This window comes from Cornus florida, unplaced genomic scaffold (genome assembly GCF_030987335.1).
Source record: "Cornus florida cultivar Cherokee Brave unplaced genomic scaffold, ASM3098733v1 CherokeeBrave_3.0.0_Hap2_Chr09, whole genome shotgun sequence".
Taxonomy (NCBI): domain Eukaryota; kingdom Viridiplantae; phylum Streptophyta; class Magnoliopsida; order Cornales; family Cornaceae; genus Cornus; species Cornus florida.
Genome location: NW_026775579.1, coordinates 97,211,394 through 97,230,529, shown reverse-complemented (window position 1 = coordinate 97,230,529; position 19,136 = coordinate 97,211,394). Strand labels below are relative to the sequence as shown.

At 39.2% G+C, this 19,136-nt stretch overlaps 2 protein-coding genes across 2 annotated transcripts; both read right to left on the bottom strand.

The window, feature by feature from the left end:
* Positions 1 to 3,498: 3,498 nt before the first annotated feature.
* On the bottom strand, positions 3,499 to 4,269 carry LOC132273212 (uncharacterized mitochondrial protein AtMg00810-like). Its single transcript, XM_059774228.1, has one exon. The coding sequence runs from the start codon at positions 4,267 to 4,269 to the stop codon at positions 3,499 to 3,501; it is 771 nt and encodes a 256-aa protein (XP_059630211.1).
* Positions 4,270 to 17,482: 13,213 nt separating this feature from the next.
* LOC132273211 (uncharacterized) lies at positions 17,483 to 18,347 on the bottom strand. The gene is made up of 3 exons (XM_059774226.1): positions 17,852 to 18,347; positions 17,652 to 17,770; positions 17,483 to 17,554 (listed from the first exon to the last, which is right to left on the bottom strand). The coding sequence occupies exons 1-3, from the start codon at positions 18,345 to 18,347 to the stop codon at positions 17,483 to 17,485; spliced, it is 687 nt and encodes a 228-aa protein (XP_059630209.1).
* Positions 18,348 to 19,136: the final 789 nt, after the last annotated feature.

The following is a 19,136-nucleotide window of genomic DNA, read 5'->3' as shown; positions in this document are numbered from 1 at the left end:
ATGATCAATGATACCTCGATCAACACAAAATGAATTCATTGTAGATTTATATACTCCAAGGCATTATCAGAACGAATAACGTTAATGCGTTTACTAAACTGAGTAAGAATTTCATTATAAAACTAGGCAACAATATGAGGTAACTCCGACCTCTCTTTCATTAAAAATAACCATGTCATCCGAGAATAATCATCAACAAATATAAAAAAATAATGATATCCATTCAAATTGGTAGTTCTAGAAGGACCCAAATGTCCGTGTGGACTACGTCAAATGACTTAGTTTGACGACTTTGACTACAACACAAAAAAGAACTATGGTGATGCTTGCTCTACTGACAAGCCTCACATTCTAAAACAGACACATAACTTAAGGTAGGAATAGCTAATCTCAACTTGGCCAAGGACGGATGACCTAAACGAAAATGCCACTGAAGAGGTGAGACCGTAGTACTCAAGGTTGATGACATAACAGATGGAGGTTCACTAGGATCCAGATAATAAAGCCCGTCCTTCTCATGTCCCGAACCAATCATCTTCTTCGTCCTGAGGTGCTGAAAAACACATGATATGGGAGAAAAGGTTATGGAACAATGTAATGATTTAGTTAATTGACTTACAGAAAGCAAATTAAAAGGGAAATTAGGAACATAGAGACTGGAAGATAAGGATAATGAATTGGTAGGGTGAAGAACACCTTCCCAAGGATGGGACGAGAAGAGCCATTAGCTAAAACAATTGGTTAATAGATTTCAAATTAGAAAAGAGAGATGATATACCAGACATATGTGAACTCGCTCCAAAGTCAATGACCCCAAACGGAGATGACTTGGCCACACACGCAACATTACCTGAATTGGCAAAGGTAGCAACGGAAGTGGGTGGAAAAGTAGTTTTCAACATCTGAATAAGCTCGTTAAGTTGAGTGGTGAGTGCATCACGAGAACCAAAATCACAAGCTTCATATCCAGAACTGGTGCGAGGCTGTGACTGTGAAATACCATCAAGAGCCTGATGAACATAATTTGGCTTACCATACTTTACCCGACAATAAGGTTAAGTATGATTCGTATCACCACAATGATCACATTTCCTATCTCCGCGTCCACTAGAACGACCACCACCACGAGAACCACCATGAAAAACACGGCCGCCACAACCACCACGTTGTGCATGCACAGTACCATGACCTCTATTGCTAGAAACTAAGGCAGAAGACTCTATGGAAGTTACAGCGAAGCTTTGTCCCAAAGAGGACCTCAATAATCGAGAATATGCATTGGCAGCCATAGTTAACTTTTCACTAGCAAGAATCTGATCTTTAAAGCCACGAAAATCAGAGTCTAAACCGGAGAGCAAAGAAGCAATCATAAAGTCCTCTCAGTGACGCTTTTGTTGCTCTAAGTCTGTAGTAAACGGTCGATGTTGCAATAATTGATCCCACAAATTTTTAATGGTGCTGTAGTACTCAGATAACGGTTTTCCAGATTGCTTAGTAATGAAAATCTGCTCATACAACTTATAAACCCGAGAAACATTGCTCTGTTGCGAGAATAATTCCGCGAGAGATTCCCAGATCGTCTTAGAGGACTCACAAAATGCAACTGTAGTAGCAATACGAGGTCCTATACTATGCCATAACCATCCCATAATAGAATCCTCACACATCCAATCCTCATATTCCTTGGACTTTGTGTCACTAGGGGGTCATCAGTCAAGTATTTCAATTTGCTACGTCCACGCAAAAAAAATCTGTACGGCATGGACCCAAGCAAGATAATTAACATCGTTCAACTTTGTTGAAGTAATCGACTTAGGCATATCATCATCCTTGAGTGGTGGTTGTGGTTTATTCTCAGCCATGGCAAAGTTTGGATCAAAATAAAATAAAGAGCATATTCAAAAGGAAATTTCAGACCAGAATATAAGGATAGGAGGCAAAAAAAGAAACAGAAGCAGTAGGTGATCTAAGTGCTGGAACATATTCAAAATGGGTCAGAAACTCAAAACAGAATGCAAAACCTGGTTGGCAATTTTAAGATGCATCTCGAGGAAAGTTTAAGTACAAATTCTGGCAGCCCAAGCATCGATAAACAATTTAGAAGGCAAAGAGTTCCAAAAAAAAAGTCCCAAATTATAGAAAACTGGTCAAACGAACTCCTTAGATCCAAAAAAGTTGTCCCAGATGCAGCAAATCAATAAACAACCAGCAATCAAGTTCTTTCCCAGTCGAAATGCAACATATGTGATGAATCTCAACCAATAAAAACAACTAAAAAGGCTCCAAAATCCAGATCGAAAGCAAAAGGGCTGAAACTCGGAAAAAGTTACGAAAATTGAGAAAACAACTCAAACAGCCTCAACTCGAATCACAAATACCACCATAAATCCCAGAAAAATCAGGTGATCCAATCTGTACAAATTTTGACCCCAAAAAATTCTGACGTCATTCTAACATCAGCATGTGTCAGATGATGTCAGCGTGTGGTTGCTGATGCCAGACCCCTTCCGATGTTCTGCAACTTGACAAAGATAAGTTCTTGGCTTTGATACCAAGTTAGAGCTTGTGAGGGTAATTTATTTCTAGGGTTAGAGAGGAAAAGTGGAAGGAGGAGGAGGAGAAGAACAGAAATTGGAGAACATAATATAATGGTTGTAGGGTTTCTGCACCACCTCACTTATATATATTTTGAGATAAGAAAATTACAATAATGCCCCAAAGTAAACAAGTAAAACAGTAAACACTCTCTAACTCCGACAAAGATGAACCATTTAATCAAATCTCCAATAGATAATGTGTTCCATGTGTTAATTTTAAAAAGTAATGTAATTATTCAATAATAATCACTTTTGAAATAAGGCATGAATTTAAAGAAAAGAAACTAACACAGAAATTGGGAAAAACTGGAGTATATTTTATTACTTTCTAATACAAAGCAGCCTGACCTTTATAGGCTTAATACAATCAGATCAGAATCCAGTAAATTAAGGAATATACAATCAAATCCCTAAGATCAGAAAATAAAATAAGTCAACCTAAACTTTAATACACCAGCTATATTAGCCTGTAATTAGTACAAAATCAGACAGTTAATACTTTCCAAATTTATCTAACAATTACATAAATCACGTAATTCTCCAACACTCCCCCTCAAGCTGGGGAATAAATATCTTCCATCCCCAGCTTGTAGACAATTCTTTGAAACGCAGGACTGGCTAACCCTTTGGTTAGTACATCAGCTAGTTATCCTCTTGTTGAGACATACGGAGTACAAATTAGTCCATTATCGAGCTTTTCCTTTATGAAGTGGCGATCAACTTCCACATGCTTGGTGCGGTCATGTCGCACTGGATTATGTGCAATATTGATGGCTAACTTGTTATCACAATATAACTTCATCGGCCTCTTAACTGAAACTCCAAGATCCTTCAGGACTATTTTCAACCAGAATAATTCACATAATCCTAAAGCCATGGCACGAAATTCAGCTTCTGCACTTTACCTTGCAACTACTGGCTGCTTTTTGCTCCTCCATGTAACAAGATTCCCACCTAGGAAGGCACAATAACCCGAGGTTGATCTTCTATCTGACACTGAACTTGCATAGTCTGAGTCTGTGTAAACTTCTAAGTTCAAGCACAATCCTCTCTTGAACAATATGCCTCGACCTGGACTAGATTTTAGATATTGCAGGATTCTGTATACTGTTTGGAGATGTACTTCCTTTGGGTTGTGCATAAATTGGCTCACTGCACTAACTGCATAGGCGATGTCAAGCCTGGTGTGAGACAAGTAGATTAATCTTCCAACAAGTCTTTGATACATTCCTTTGTCAACTGGCTCATCATCAACAGCTTCTCCAAGCTTATGATTCGGTTCATTGGGAGTCTTCACGGGCTTACAGCCTATCTTTCCTGTTTCTTTCAGTAAATCAATAACATACTTTTGTTGTGAGACGAAAATTCCTTCTTTGGAGCGAGCAACTTCAATTCCCAGGAAGTATTTCAGCTTGCCTAGGTCTTTTATTTCAAATTCCGTGGCCAGTTTAGCTTTAAGAGTTTCCCTTTCAGCTTGATCATTGCCAGTGACAATAATATCATCTACGTATACAATGAGGACTGTAACTCCCCCTGAAGAAGAGTGTTTTATGAACAAAGTATGATCACCTTGACTTTGTTTGTACCCATTGCTAACATTGCTCTTGCAAACCTGCCAAACCAAGCCCTGGGGGATTGCTTCAGTCCGTACAGTGCCTTCCTTAGTCTGCATACCCTATTCTTCTTCGGAAAACTAAATCCTGGAGGAGTGTCCATATATATTTCTTCTCCAAGATCTCCATGCAGAAATGCATATTTTACATTAAACTGCTGCAAAGTCCAATCAAAGTTAGCAGCCAAAGACAATAAAATTCTTATTGTGTTCATTTTTGCCACTAAGGGCAAAAGTTTTTTGATAATCAACACCAAAGGTCTGGGTATATCCTTTTGCTACTAGCCTTGCCTTGTACCTTTCAAGAGATCCATCTGCATTGAATTTTACTGAAAACACCCATTTGCATCCCATAGTTTTTTTTCCCTTCTGTAATTCGACAATCTCCCAAGTCTTGTTCTTTTCCAGTGCGTCCATCTCAACTTTCATGGCCTGCTTCCATTCCCTGCTGTTTAATGCCTCAGACAATGTTTTAGGAACGGCTATTGAGTTTAGCTGAGTAAGGAAGGCTCTATGTGAGGGAGATAATTTTTCAAAGGAAACAAAATGAGAGAGTGGATGTTGTGTATACCTTCGGGTACCTTTTCGAACTGCAATGGGTAGTTCTAAATCAGTCTCATCAAACACAAGAGTGGAATTGTTTACCTGAGTAGTGTTTTTCTCCTGAGTGGTTTCTTTCCCAAGCATAGGTTCTGACTTTTGGGCTTGCTTCGGATTAGTCTTGCCTCCCTTCCTTCTCGAAAAAACTTGAAGTGGTTTAGTGACTACTGGATTGATTGATGGAGTTGGATTTTTAGGAGGAGATTGTGGTTGAGATTCAAGAGATGTCACACTTGGATTTTGAAGCGGAGGAATATCAGAATTGGGATCGGAAGTAGGTAGTGAAACCTGGGAATGAATGTGATCCGGACTTGGAGAAGCCGCGGTAAGAGGGGAACCAAAGGAAACCGAGGCAGGAGTGGTTGCAGAACTTGGACTCAAAGATGGTGGTGACAATTTGGGCATAAGATTGAAATCGAGGACATCGGCATCATCATCCTTTTCATCACTTGTTACCTCCCCCTGAGGAGAAGGATGATGAAAGAAACTCTCATGTTCAACAAATGTGACATCAATTGAAATGTAGGTTTTCCGAGTAGGCGGATGGTAACATTTGTAACCTTTTTGAGTTGAAGAGTAACCTATAAAAATACATTTAAGTGCTCGGGGATCAAGTTTGCTTCGATTGTGAGCATGAACATGAGTAAAGATAACACAACCAAATACCCGAGGAGACAACCTGTTTGGAGTAAGGAAGTCTGGAAAATGATGTGAAAGTGTTTCCCAAGGACTTCTAAAATCTAAGACTTTGGTAGGTAATTGGTTGATGAGATGAGTGGCTGTAAGAACGGCTTCCCCCCAAAAATATTTTAGAACTTGTCTTTGAAAAAGAAGAGCACGGGTAGCTTCAAGAAGATGTCCATTCTTTCTTTCGGCCACCCCATTTTGTTGGGGTATGTCAATGCATGAGGACTAATGAACTATTCCCTCCTGATTCAAATATGGTGAAAGAATTTGGTTAAAATATTCTCTCCCGTTGTCTGTCCTCACCCTTTTAATTTTCACCCCAAACTGTGTTTTTATCATGTTATGAAATATTGGAAAGATATTGGCTACATCAGATTTTTGCTTCATGAGAAAAGTCCAAGTTACCCGCGTACAATCATCTATAAAAATGACAAACCAACGTGCCCCAGAATAATTAGCAACCCGTGAAGGACCCCAAACATCACTGTGCATCAAATAAAAAGGAACTGATGATTTATTATTGTTCAAAGGAAAGGAAACACGTTTGTGTTTGGCAATTTCACAAATATCACAATGAAGTTGTTTCAAATCAACATTTTTAAACAAAGAAGGAAACATAAGACTAAGAGTTCTGAAGGAAGGATGACCAAGCTAAAAATGATGAAGGAGAATTTTGTCTTTATTTGTGAAGGAATCAGACAGAAGCACAGATAAACAACCAATTCCAGTACTCACTTTTCCACTCATGGGCTCGAGACAGTAGAGACCATCCTTTTCTTTAGCGTGCCCAATCGTCTTACCCGAAGCTCGGTCCTGAAACACACATGAATTTTTTGAGAAAATAAGATTGCAGTTCATATCCTTGGTGATTTGTTTGACAGATAAAAGATTGGTTGTCAATTTGGGCACATGTAAAACATTTTTAAGACACAAGGAAGGTCCTAAGGATATGTCCCCCTGTCCTGCAACAGTGACTAAATTCCCATCAGCTATGGTGATCTTTTTATTACTTGGGCATGGTTTATAAGAAGAAAAAGATTGGGATGAGTTGGTCATATAGTCGGTTGCGCCTGAGTCGACAATCCAAGAATGTGGGTGGATTAAAACATTATCTGAGACACTAAGAGCATGAGAACCAGAATACATACCAGAAAGTGCTAATGAACAGGCACCTGTAGGTTCTTCGAGTGAATTAAGAAGGGATCGGAGGCGATCAATGTCTTCCTTACAGAATTCTCTGCTGCTGGAATTCGGTTGATCACTGGTATTATTAGTGCTATTTTGTGCAACGTGGGCTTTTCCCTTTTGCTGCCAGCTTCTTCCTCCGGAATTCCAATTTGACCGATTCATGTTTTGTGGCCTTCCATATAGCTTTTAGCAGGTGTCCTTCATATGACCAGTTTTCTTGCAATAGTTACATACCAGATTCTCTTTGAATGTCCTTTTCGGGTCAAATTTCTTATAATCAGTAATAGCTGAAGACTTCTTCTCCAAAGTTCGCTCACTAGCAGCGGTTGTAAGGAGTGCCGATCCTTCCAATGGTTGCGAATCCAACATAACTCCTCTCCTGCTCTCTTCAACACGAATAGTTGCAATTGTTTCATTTAGGGAGGATAATCCTTTCCCAAAGTCTGAACTCTTACAGTATCGAATTCCGGATTAAGGCCTGCTAAGAAATCATAGATTCGGTCTTTTTCTATGAAAGCCTTTAACAACGCAGCATCCTCACTGTTCTTCATCTCGAGAACCTGGTAATAGTCCAACTCGTACCACAAATTTTTCAGAGTGTTGGCATACTCTGTTACAGTCTTGTTCCCTTATTTTGTGGCAGCTAGCTTCACCTTGATCTCGTACACCTGGGCTGCATCATTTTTCTTCGAATAAGTCTGTCTGATCGCCTCCTATATCTCTTGAGCGGTTGTCAAAAACATGACAGTATCACTTATCTCGGGTACCATAGCATTCCATAGCCATGACATGACCATTGAGTCTTCTTCGTCCCAAGCAGCAAACTTTGGATCTTCTTTCTTAGGCCCTTTTCCAAGAAGATGGTTGAGCTTGCCCTTCCCTTTCAGAAAGGTTTGAACAAGTTGAGACCACTTTAAATAGTTCGTTCCATTCAGCCTATACGCAATTTGAATGTTCTGTAGATCTCCAGGAACCTGTTGTTGGATTGTAGGTTCCTCCGATTGAGAGCTGGTTTGTGTAACCTCTGACATCTCTTTTTTCTTCTGTAAAAAACTGAACTCCAAGCTGCTATGAAATCTGTAAATGATGAAATATTTTATCCCAGAAAGAGTACCTAGTGCTCTGATACCATAACACAGAAATTGGGAAAAACTGGAGTATATTTTATTACTTTCTAATACAAAGCAGCCTGACCTTTATAGGTTGAATACAATCAGATCAGAATCCAGTAAATTAAGGACTATACAATTAAATCCCTAAGATCAGAAAATAAAATAAGTCAACCTAAACTTTAATACACCAGTTATATTAGCCTGTAATTAGTACAAAATCAGACAGTTAATACTTTCCAAATTTATCTAACAATTACATAAATCACATAATTCTCCAACAGAAACATTAGTAAAATCTTTCTAAAAAGCAAGATCTTTTTCTTAAGATTTTTTAGGATATTATTATCCTAAAGAATATAAAGGAAGTTTAGTAATTTTTTTCTTTTCATATCTTCCTTTTTAATCCACATCCTTTTTGTTTTCAATTCAAAGTTCTCTTGAATTTTATAATGCTTTTGTTTTGTCAAATCTTTATTTCTTTCAAAATGTGAAGCTTTGGAAAAAAATTTGTTCAAAGCTAAAGCTTTTTGAGACAAATAATTCACCCTGGAAGTAAAATTAGCATTCTTGAACTTGTTTTTCTCATTTTTTTTTTGGGTAAGTGCTTTTCTCATAGATTTACCAAATTATCTCTTGGAAAATATCTATTCTTCTTTTTACAATACAAACAATGATGAAAATTTAGGATATTTAGGAGAATCATAAACTAATGTAATTAGCTATGAAAGAAAGAAAATAAATCTGAAGGAAAAAGAAAAAGCAGAGCGCTAATTCAAGCTAACGAATTGCTTAGACACCCACAACTCAATACCTAAAAAAATGGGAGAGGTAAAAACTTCTGTAGCAAACAATTTATATTGATAATACGCCAAAAAGATCCTTGATTACAACTCGGAACAGCCCTTTTATAGGACATAAAGGATGCCCTAGCAAAGATATAATCCTCGCCCTTCAAATAAATGTAATATAAAGGCTAGTATTTTCTCTAGCAGAATAAAGAGCTAAAAAATGACTAAACAGCTCTTAAATGGTCACATGACTTCTTAAAAGGCACATTACTTGTGAAATAAAACCAAAATGACAATAATATCCTAAACATGAAATAAAAACAGATTTAAGACTTATAAATGACTCAAGACTCAAAACAATCATATAATTCTATCACATCATGAGCTGACCCTATTTATGGAAACTAAGTCTAGTCTTCTTAGGATGTTCAACTATTTGAAGATGGTCCTCTTCCACTTGCTCTGCATCAGAAACTTTAGGTAGTTCTTTCACTTTTTCAATATTTGTGTTAGAAGTAGATGGTATATTTGATTCATCAACAAATACTAAACCACTATCATCTCCTACAAGTTAATTCATCCATCTGATTTTTCCATTCGACTGGTGAAGTTTTGAATGGTCTCCTTTGATTTTTCTAAATCAATTATAAGTTTCAATCTTAAATTCAAGAGACTTTTTTAAATTTTATGATGATCAAGTTTAGTTTCTAAAAACTTCACTTTTTCCAAAAGAGATTCTTTTTCATTTTTTTAAATCTTCAACTAGAGATGCAGTTTTTTCATGTTTAGGTTTGTAATTATTTCATTCTAATTCAATATCTTTAAGTTTTTCAGTTTTTAAATTGAAGGCATCACTTTCAAGATTTTCTATGAAGCTACTCCGATGAGAGAGAGAACTTCTTGTGACAGAGACGCAGCCTGAGCCTACTGCTCCGACCAGTCACCGGAGTCATCTACTCCGGTGAAATCCTCTGCTACTTTCCTTGTTTGTTTATCTTTTCTCTCTTGTTGTGCATTCTTTTTTGGAAGTCACTAGATTGCCTCGTTTGTTTTAAGGTGGTTTCGCGAGATCCGCTTCCACTTACAAAAGTGATTTGATATTCTTGGATGATGACTCGGTTGGTAAGAGAAAGGAGGATCTAAAGGCTTGTTTGGTGGGGAAATTCGACAAAGAAGTAGGTAATAGAGATCAAATTGCAGCTTGAGCTTCACGCGCTTGGAAAGTCTCGCCGGCGGTGGTGGTCTCACCTTTGCCGGATTCTTTGCTCCTTTTTCGGTTTCCATCTAAGGTGGCGGCTAAGAGAGTACTCAAGGAAGGACGCAGTGAGGTGCTCTGAGGTGTTAAAGGTGACTGGGGGAAGGCCACTCTTCGTCTAGATTCGTAGAGTTTAAGGGTGGGGTGCTCTGAGGTGTTAAAAGAGAAAGGGCTGAAAAATGTTTCGATGTTCGGCCTTCCTCTTCACCTATGGAACCATGCTCTTTTTGTGACAATTGGGGATTTGTGTGGAGGTTTCATTTGGGTGGATGCAGATGAATCCATTGATGCTGAGAGTGTTCGGATCACCGTGTCAGACGGTTGTGCTTGCCTGCCTTTCATTTTTGTTCATCATGACCAATTTTGCTATGAGGTGGCTGCTTGGGAGGAGACTCTTCCACAGCTCGTCCCGATGACGGACAGCCTGGAATGGGGTGATGGTTCTCACTTGCTGAAGGAAGTGGATTGGTTGAGGTGGGTCTCCATGGGTGATAAAGGGATGGTGGAGTTTCAGAGATGGAAGGAGTGGAGGGAAAAGCTTTGGGATTGTAACACTGCTTGCTTTAGAAAGATCTTTACTCAGCGAAGAAGGGAGAGATCTTCTTCCTCGAAGGTTGGTGGCCGGAATCTTGGTCGCCGGGATTTACAGAGGGGAAGAGGGTTTGGTTTTAGCAGACAGATGTTTTTGCAGAGTTGGGAACGAAGGTTTCATCGAGGTAGGTTTCACGCGCATCAGGCGCGTAGATGGGGGAGTGATGGTGACCACACACGTGGTTGGCGCAGAGATGAGAGTCGTTTCAAATGGGTTTGCAGCTGTAACCAATTTGAATTCTGGCAATGGGGCGAGGAAAGATAAGATGGGCTCAAGCGGTGGTGGGCTTGCTTCTGGGCAATGATTGGGCCAACGATTGGGACTATGGTTGTGCGAGGTCAAGACTCTTTTCCTTGTGGGCCGGTTTCTGGGCCTAATTTTAATGAAGTGCATGGATCATCGTTATGTGGGCTTGATAAAGGTAAGGTAGCCCATTTTGAGGTCAATGTTTGCTTGGAAGATCCTTTAACTGAAATGGGCTGTGGTTTTTTTACTGGGCGAAGTTTAGTGCTTGTTGATCCCGGACTTTTTTGCTTCGGACTAGATGTGGCCAACCGGTTTGGACCATTTTTTTCTGTTGTTGGTCCTTCTCAGTCGTCTGGTTCGTTGCTTCTCAAAGACGGACGGCGTGCAAAGACGCATTCTCAGAGGCACCGGTTGAGATTTAAGAAGAGGATCCTCCTCCCTACCATGCAAAGAAAGTGGACTCGAAAGGAGAAACAAAAATGGATTCCTCGTTCAAACTCTTTCTCGGTAAGATGGTCTCTTTGAAAAGCTCTTCGCCTTTGGTTTCTTCTTCTTCTACCCATTCTTTTTCTTCTGGATTGCTGAGGAATTGCTTGGAGGATTTGTTGGGGCCGGTGTCCTCTGTTTCCAATAACCTTTCCTCAGACTTGAAGGATGGTTTGGAGAGCGGGCGGAAGGAGTTTCTTGGGGGTTTTCAAGTTGAGGGGTTGGGTCCATCTCGGTCTATGGTTCAGAAGGGTAAGGGTGTCACAGCTTGTGTGGGACGTGATATGAAGATATGTCTGGATGATGCTTCTGCGACTGTGTTGTTGAGTGAGTTGTGGACTCACTTAGCCTTGAAAGGCTTTCAGAGTGAGACGAGTAGGCCTTTGGCTGCAGAGGAAAAAGGGACCCCGCTGGCTTACTGCTCACCTCCTTCGTTGGTCTTTGGGGATGGGGATGGGGATGGTGGGTTATGTTCTTCGTTTTATGAGGATTTGGAATTGGTTCAGTGGAATGGCAGTGAGACGGATTTTGATTTTCTTTGCTCCTTTAGCTGTTGTTTGACTGGATGAGGCGTTTGAGGCTGGGGCTGGTTTTGATGCAGGGATGGCCGATGTGGAAGAGAATTGGGTGAGGGAGAAGAGAGTTGAGATTGGCTCTTTGTTGGGAGTTTCTTTTGAAGGTAGAATGGAGGAGGCGACAAATTTGTTTTTAGAGGTTCTAAATTCTCAACATTTGGAAAAAATGGGTTGTAGGGGGAGCTTTCCGGTGGGGGTGGAGGAGAAGGGAGTGTCAAGCCTAACGGCACTTGTCACTTATGAAAAAAGGAGCAAGGGTTCTAGGGAGAAGGGTTGTTGAGGGAGGGGAAAGACTGTTAGCTCTGTTGTTTCCCTATGAAGCTACAACTTCTCTCATGGAATGTTCGGGGTCTCAATGACCTGGTTAGAAGAAAAATGGTGAAGGCGGTGATTCGTAAAGGGGGTGGGCATGTTGTGTGTCTGTAAGACACAAAGATTGCGACGATGACGGATTTGTAGGTGTGTAGTGTTAGAACAGTTATATGTATATATGTATTTATGTTGGGGTCCAATTGTAATTAGATATAGGGTTTGTGGCCATTATGTAAATAGGCCTTTCTTGTATTGTATATATACCCTTTTATGTTTTAGGGTTGATATATGGAAAACAAAGAGCTGCGCCTCCACCATTTTTGCTCTGCTCCATCTGCTTTCTCCTCTCTCCCTTTCATCACACATTAAAACTTTCACATGGTATCAGAGCACCGATCTCAACCTTGAATTGTTTGTCACTATTTGCGCGAAGAGGGTGTCATCGTTGTGCTTGTGTGTTGGCTTCGTGATCATCAAGAGATTGAGTTCCTATTAGTTTTTTTTCTTTTTCCATCTTCTGTTCTCACACGACCAGTTGCAGAGGTGCATATCTGTTCTTTGCCGAAGGTTGAATCTGTTCTTCGCCGAAGCTCTGGTCCGTAGTCCTCAGATCTGAAGCTGGAGTTATGTTGCCGTTGCCACTGCCGCTGCGTGTACTAGCCACGATTCTCTATTATGAACCCCAGTTGCTTGAATTTATTGTCGGTAGTAGATTTTTGTTCTCGTCGGCACTAATCGCGGAGAAGAAAAGACGTGTTTGGTTGTAGGTGTGAAGCTATCCCAAACCAAGATATGCTATCCTGATCCAGGTTTACATAAACCAAATTTGTAGACATGTTTGGCTATAGGTGTGAAGCTATCCCAACCTTGGTTTACTAGAACCAGGTTTGCAGAGATCTGATTCTGGTTCAACCCGATTTTCTGGATCCGGCCCATTTGAGATCCGGGTCTGTGTTTTTCTGCTTTCTTTGGTGCCGAAGTTTTTTTTTTTTTGCTTGTTTATCTTCGGTTTCTCTCGAGACAGTAAGTTTTTTTTCTTTTCTCGGTTCATCATGTCAGACTCTTCTGATTTTGCTACCTTTGCCCAGTCAGGTCATATTAAATGTTTTTCAGATGCCCAGAGTTCATCCTCCCCTTGGGTTCTTGACTCTGGGGCCTTTATTCATCTAACGGGTAATGAGTCTATACTTTCTAATTTTCATAAGTCTAGCTCCACATCTTTTGTTACTTTGGCAGATGGTAGAACACATCCCATTATTGGTCAGGTCACTGTTAAACTTACTACTTCCCTCTCATTATCTTCTGTTCAATTGGTTCCACAATTTCCTTTTAATTTATTATCTGTGAGTCAATTGACTCAAGCACTCAGTTGTTTTGTGACCTTTTATCCTTCTTTTTGTGTCTTTTAGGACCTCAAAACGAAGAAGATAATTGGTGGCGGCCGTAAACAGAATGGCCTCTATTACTTGGATTGTCAGTTGTTTACTAGTGAGGTGTCTACTAGTGAGGTGGCACTCCATTCACAGGTTTCTGTACACAAGTGGCATTATCGGTTAGGTCATCCCTCCTTGAAATACGTAAAGTCTGCCTTGCATTTTCTTAAGTCGGTGTCTTCTTTAGACTGTGATTCGTGTCAATTGGGTAAGCACCATAGAGTGTCTTTTCCTCCTCATATTGCTAATCGCCGGTCTTCTTTATTTGAATTGGTATATACTGACATTTGGGGTCCTGCGCGTCATGTGAGTAATTCAGGTTTTTCATATTTTGTTACCTTTATTGACGACTATTCAAGGATGACTTGGTTGTTTTTAATGAAAGACCAGTCTGAACTTTTTTCCATATTTCAATTATTTCTTAAGGAAATTGAGGTCCAATTTGGCTGTGTTATAAAAATTTTACAATCTGATAATGCTATGGAATATGTCAAAGGTGCTATTTCTACATTTTGTGAGTCTCGTGGTATTTTGCACCAAATTTCTTGCTCTTATACTCCTCAACAAAATGGCATAGCAGAACGGAAAAATAGGCATTTAATTGAAATAACTCAAACTTTAATGATCCATATGCATCTTCCAAAGCCATTTTGGGGCGATGCTGTTTTAACTGCTTACTATTTAATTAATTGTATGCCATTTTCTGTTTTTAACTGGAAATGCCCTTATTCTTTTGTTTTTCCTAGTCGACTGTTATTTGCATTTACTCCTCGTGTTTTTGGGTGTGTGTGCTTTGCTCACATATTACATCCTGGCATTGATAAATTGTCTCCTCGTGCCATTAAGTGCGCCTTTCTTGGGTACTCTCAGACTTAAAAAGGTTATAAATGTTGGGACCCTAACACTCGTCGTGCTTTTGTGTGTATGGATGTTACTTTTTTTGAGGACACTCCTTACTTCTCTGCCCATGGTTCATCTTTAAATACTGATTCGTTGCTTTCGCTACCGATTGTGTCTACTTCATTAGAGTCTGTCACACCACTACCACTTCTAGTGTCACCGCCACTTCAAGTGTATAGTAGATGACCACAAGTAGCAGCCCCCCAATTGTCTACTTTTATTGAGGCTCCTGTTAATGTTGATGATCTTCCAATTGCCTTACGCAAAGGTATTCACTATTGTGTTACTACACATCCTATTTCTAACTTTGTCTCATATAATCATGTTTCACCCACTTTATCTTGTTTTTTATCCCAATTGTCTGTTATACTTGTTCCCAAAACTTTGCAGGATGCTCTTTCTCATCCCAGTTGACGACAAGCCATGATCGATGAAATGGATGCTCTTCATCATAATGGGACATGTGATCTTGTTCCCTTACCTCCTGGTTCCAAACCGGTTGGTTGTAAGTGGGTCTACACTATTAAATATCTCCACGATGGTTCTATTGAGCATTTGAAAACTCGTCTTGTTGCAAAGGGGTACACCCAAACTTATGGTGTTGATTATGATGAGACTTTTTCCCCTATTGCAAAGATTTCTTCTATACAAGTCCTTATTTCCATTGTTGCCAATCGTAACTGGCCGTTGTTTCAACTAGATCTGAAAAATGCTTTCTTACATGGTGACTTAGTTGAAGAAGTTTATATTGAGCAACCACCTGGGTTTGTTGCTCAGGGGGAGTATCGGCATACCGTTTGTCGCCTTAGGAAGGCCCTGTATGGATTGAAGCAATCTCCAAGGGCTTGGTTTGGAAAGTTCTCTGCGGCAGCATTAGCATTTGGTCTTAAGAGATGTCAAACAGACCATTCGGTGTTTCACCAGCACACTACAGCTGGTTTCATTTTCCTTGTGGTATATGTAGATGACATTGTGATCACAGGTGATGATTCTAAAGGTATTGTTAAATTGAAGTTGTTTCTACAAAATCAGTTCCACACTAAAGACTTGGGTCAACTCAGATATTTCTTGGGTATTGAAGTTGCTAGATCCAAGAAGGTATAAGTTTATCTCAAAGAAAATATGTGTTGGATTTATTAGAAAAAACAGGTATGTTGAGTGGACGTCCTGTTGATCCTCCTATGGATCCAAATACAAAACTCTTGTCAGATGAGGGTGATCTATTTGATGATCTTAGCAGATATCGACGACTTGTTGGGAAATTAATTTATTTCACTATCACTCGACCGGATATCTCATATGCAGTTAATGTCATAAGTCAGTTCATGGGATCTCCTATGATGCCACATTGGAATGCAGTTCTTCGGATTATCTAATACCTTAAGCAAGCTCTAGGTTTTTGGTTGCTATAGGGTGGAAGGTTTCACAGATACTGACTGGGCTGGTTCTCCCTCAGATAGGAGATCTACTACAGGCTACTGCACATTTGTTGGTGGAAATCTTGTTACATGGAAAAGTAAAAAGCAAACAGTGGTAGCACGGTCTAGTGCTGAAGCAAAGTATAAAGCGATGGCCCATACCTCTAATGAGTTAACATGGATACAACATTTTCTTGAGGAACTTGGGTTAATAATCAAGACTTCTATTCCATTGTTCTGTGATAACCAAGCAACAGTTCATATTGCATCCAATCCGGTATTTCATGAAAGAACCAAGTATATTGAAGTTGATTGTCACTTCACTCGAGAGAAAATATTGAGTGGGAACATTTCTACTCTATTTGTGAAGTCTGAAGATCAATTAGCTGCTATGTTTACTAAGGCTCTTGGTCATAATCGGTTAAAAACAATTTGTTCCAAGCTGGGATTATATGATATATATTCTCCAACTTGAAGGGGAGTGTTAGAACAGTTATATGTATATATGTATTTATGTTGGGGTCCAATTGTAATTAGATATAGGGTTTATGGCCGTTATGTAAATAGGCCTTTCTTGTATTGTATATATACCCTTTTATGTTTTAGGGTTGATATATGGAAAACACAGAACTGCGCCTCCATCACTTTTGCTTTGCTCCATTTGCTTTCTCCTCTTTCCCTTTCATCACATATTAAAACTTTCACATGTAGTTTGTTGGGGGAGGGGGGGGGGGGGAGGGAAGATTTTTGGAGTGGTTTACTTTGGATGTAATTGGCTCTGTCATAGTTATTAAAAGCCCAAGGCGCACCGATGCGCTAGAGGTCCCTTGGAGCCTAGGCGCGAGGCGCGAGCCTGAGTGATGTGAGGCGCACAAGTAAAATTTTAAAACAATAATTCTTAGCAAAAATAACACAATTAAACAATGAGCATCCAATAATAAAAACACTAAATTAGTCTAAATATATCACAATTAAACCAATAAAGCAACCAGTAAAATAGAACAATTAAACTAATAAAGCTATTTATTCATAAGAAAGATTCAAAAGCAGCAAAACATAAGCCAGTTAACCATATATTATAAATTTATACTTGATGTCTTAAGCAAAAGCTATCATTTGACTCCAAAACAGATTCTTCAAAAGATACTTAGTAGCCTACCAAATCTATAAAGTATCATAGTCAATACTTAACTTAGTAGCATACCAAATCTATAAACCAAGCAACAAAATATTAGTTTTAGTTTTGAGTTTTGACAAGGACTCCTAAAACCAAAGTTACCAAACAATGTTAAGGGACCTAAATATCATCTTCTTCACCAAACAACATAGTCTCATCATCGTCCCCATCAAAAGATTTGTAACCCTTAGCATCTTCTTCCTCTTCTGTCTCCTCAGAGTTTGCCTCGTCATCATCTATGATTCGTAGTGAAGACGAGCATGAAGGTGTTGTCCTCTTTGTTGCCCTTGGAGCTGATCTTGATCTTAAATTATGGCTGGACTCTCCAACCCCGGTAGCTCTAGCAACTGCACCCCATGTCAAAGAGTCATTTTCAAACACCAACTCATTTTCAGCATCTACATCTTCATCCATTACTCCAACCAACCACTCATTGCTATCATCTATATCATTTAAAAGGATGGGATCGATCCTATCACGCATGTCATATCGTCGTTTTAGTGCTCAATTATACTTGATGAAAACCAAATCATTCAATCGACATTGAGTTAGCCGGTTCCTCTTCTTGCTATGAAGCTGCATTAATTCAAATAATTAATAACTAATAAGTATAAGTGTATAACTTTTTATAATCTAATTTTTTATCATTGAATTACTAATACTACAAACTTACATGTTCAAATACACTCCAATTTCGTTCACACCCAGATGCGCTACATGTGAGGCTAAGCACTTTAATGGCAAACTTTTGCAAATTAGGAGTTGTAGAACCATATGCGGACCACCAATCGGCTGTTATTTACATATTATTAGTAAAAAATTAACAAAATTAAAATTCAAATATACTAAAAAATGATTAATTGACTTGTTTACCTGGTGCCCTTGACTGTCTTTGTCTAATAGCAATTGATGAGCCAAATAGACCATCAGCTTTCATATATCTACTCAACTCTAAAGAAATTTTATCTTGCACTTCAGTGGTTGGAACCAATCTTTCTATGCATTGATATAAACCACCCATCACCTCTTCATCTTGCTCAATATTTGGATTGCTATAAAAATATTCTGGGTTCAAGAAATGCCCAGCTGCATGCAAAGGGCGATGGAGTTGGATATTCCACCTAGTATCAATGGTCTTAAAGATGTCCTTATACTTCTCCTCATTCTCACCAAAAGCTTTAGCTATCGCTTCTTTAGCCCTTTCCATAGCCTCATAAATATATCCCATTGGAGGCATTCTCTCACCATCAACCAACTTAAGTACACGAACAAGAGGACTTGCTACTTTGAGAGAGTACACAATGCTTGTCCAAAATGTAGGCATCAACACAATCTGTGCTACATTTTTCCTTCTATCTCTTTTGCCCATTTACTGGAGATCCATTCTTGTGAAGTGACATCTTCCTCAAGCAATCCTTTTGATGATGGATGCTTGATAACGTGATAAATGAAGTGGCAAATCAAGTCGTTACAGGTCTAAGCAACTCTTTATGTCCAGTATAATGCCTCATCATGTTCAACAAACTCGAACAGTTATAAATATAACCATTTAACATTATAGCTCTCTTTATGGTCATCATTATCTTTGGGATCTTAGCAATGTCCTCCAACATCAGGTCCACACAATGTGCAGCACAACACAAGGTGACCAATACAAATGTCGGTGCCTTCCCTCCAACATTCTCCCTATTGTAAAGAAAGAAAATATGGATTAATAGAAGGCTAGAAGTAATAAACCTAAAATTTCCACATCAAGTACATATTGAAATTTATACTTGCCACAACATTAAAAGAGGCACTATCAGTGACTACTTGAATCACATTTGATGCTCCAATTTACTGCACGAACTTGTTAAGCAAGTCAAACATTTTTTCACCGGTCTTTGAATAAGAGGAAGCATCAACAGATTGAATGAACATTGTCCCTTTAGGACAATTCACCAGAAAATTAATCAAACACCTGTGTCTTTTATCCTCCCATCCATCTGCCATAATTGTACATCCGTATCTTGCCCATTCCTCTCTATAATCCCGCATTAAATTGTCTGTATGCTCCAGTTCTTTCTTGAGGAGGGGAACTCTCACCTCATGATAAGAAGGAGGTTTCATTCCTGGACCATGTTGGCCAATAGCTTCAACAACTGGTGCAAAACTATCA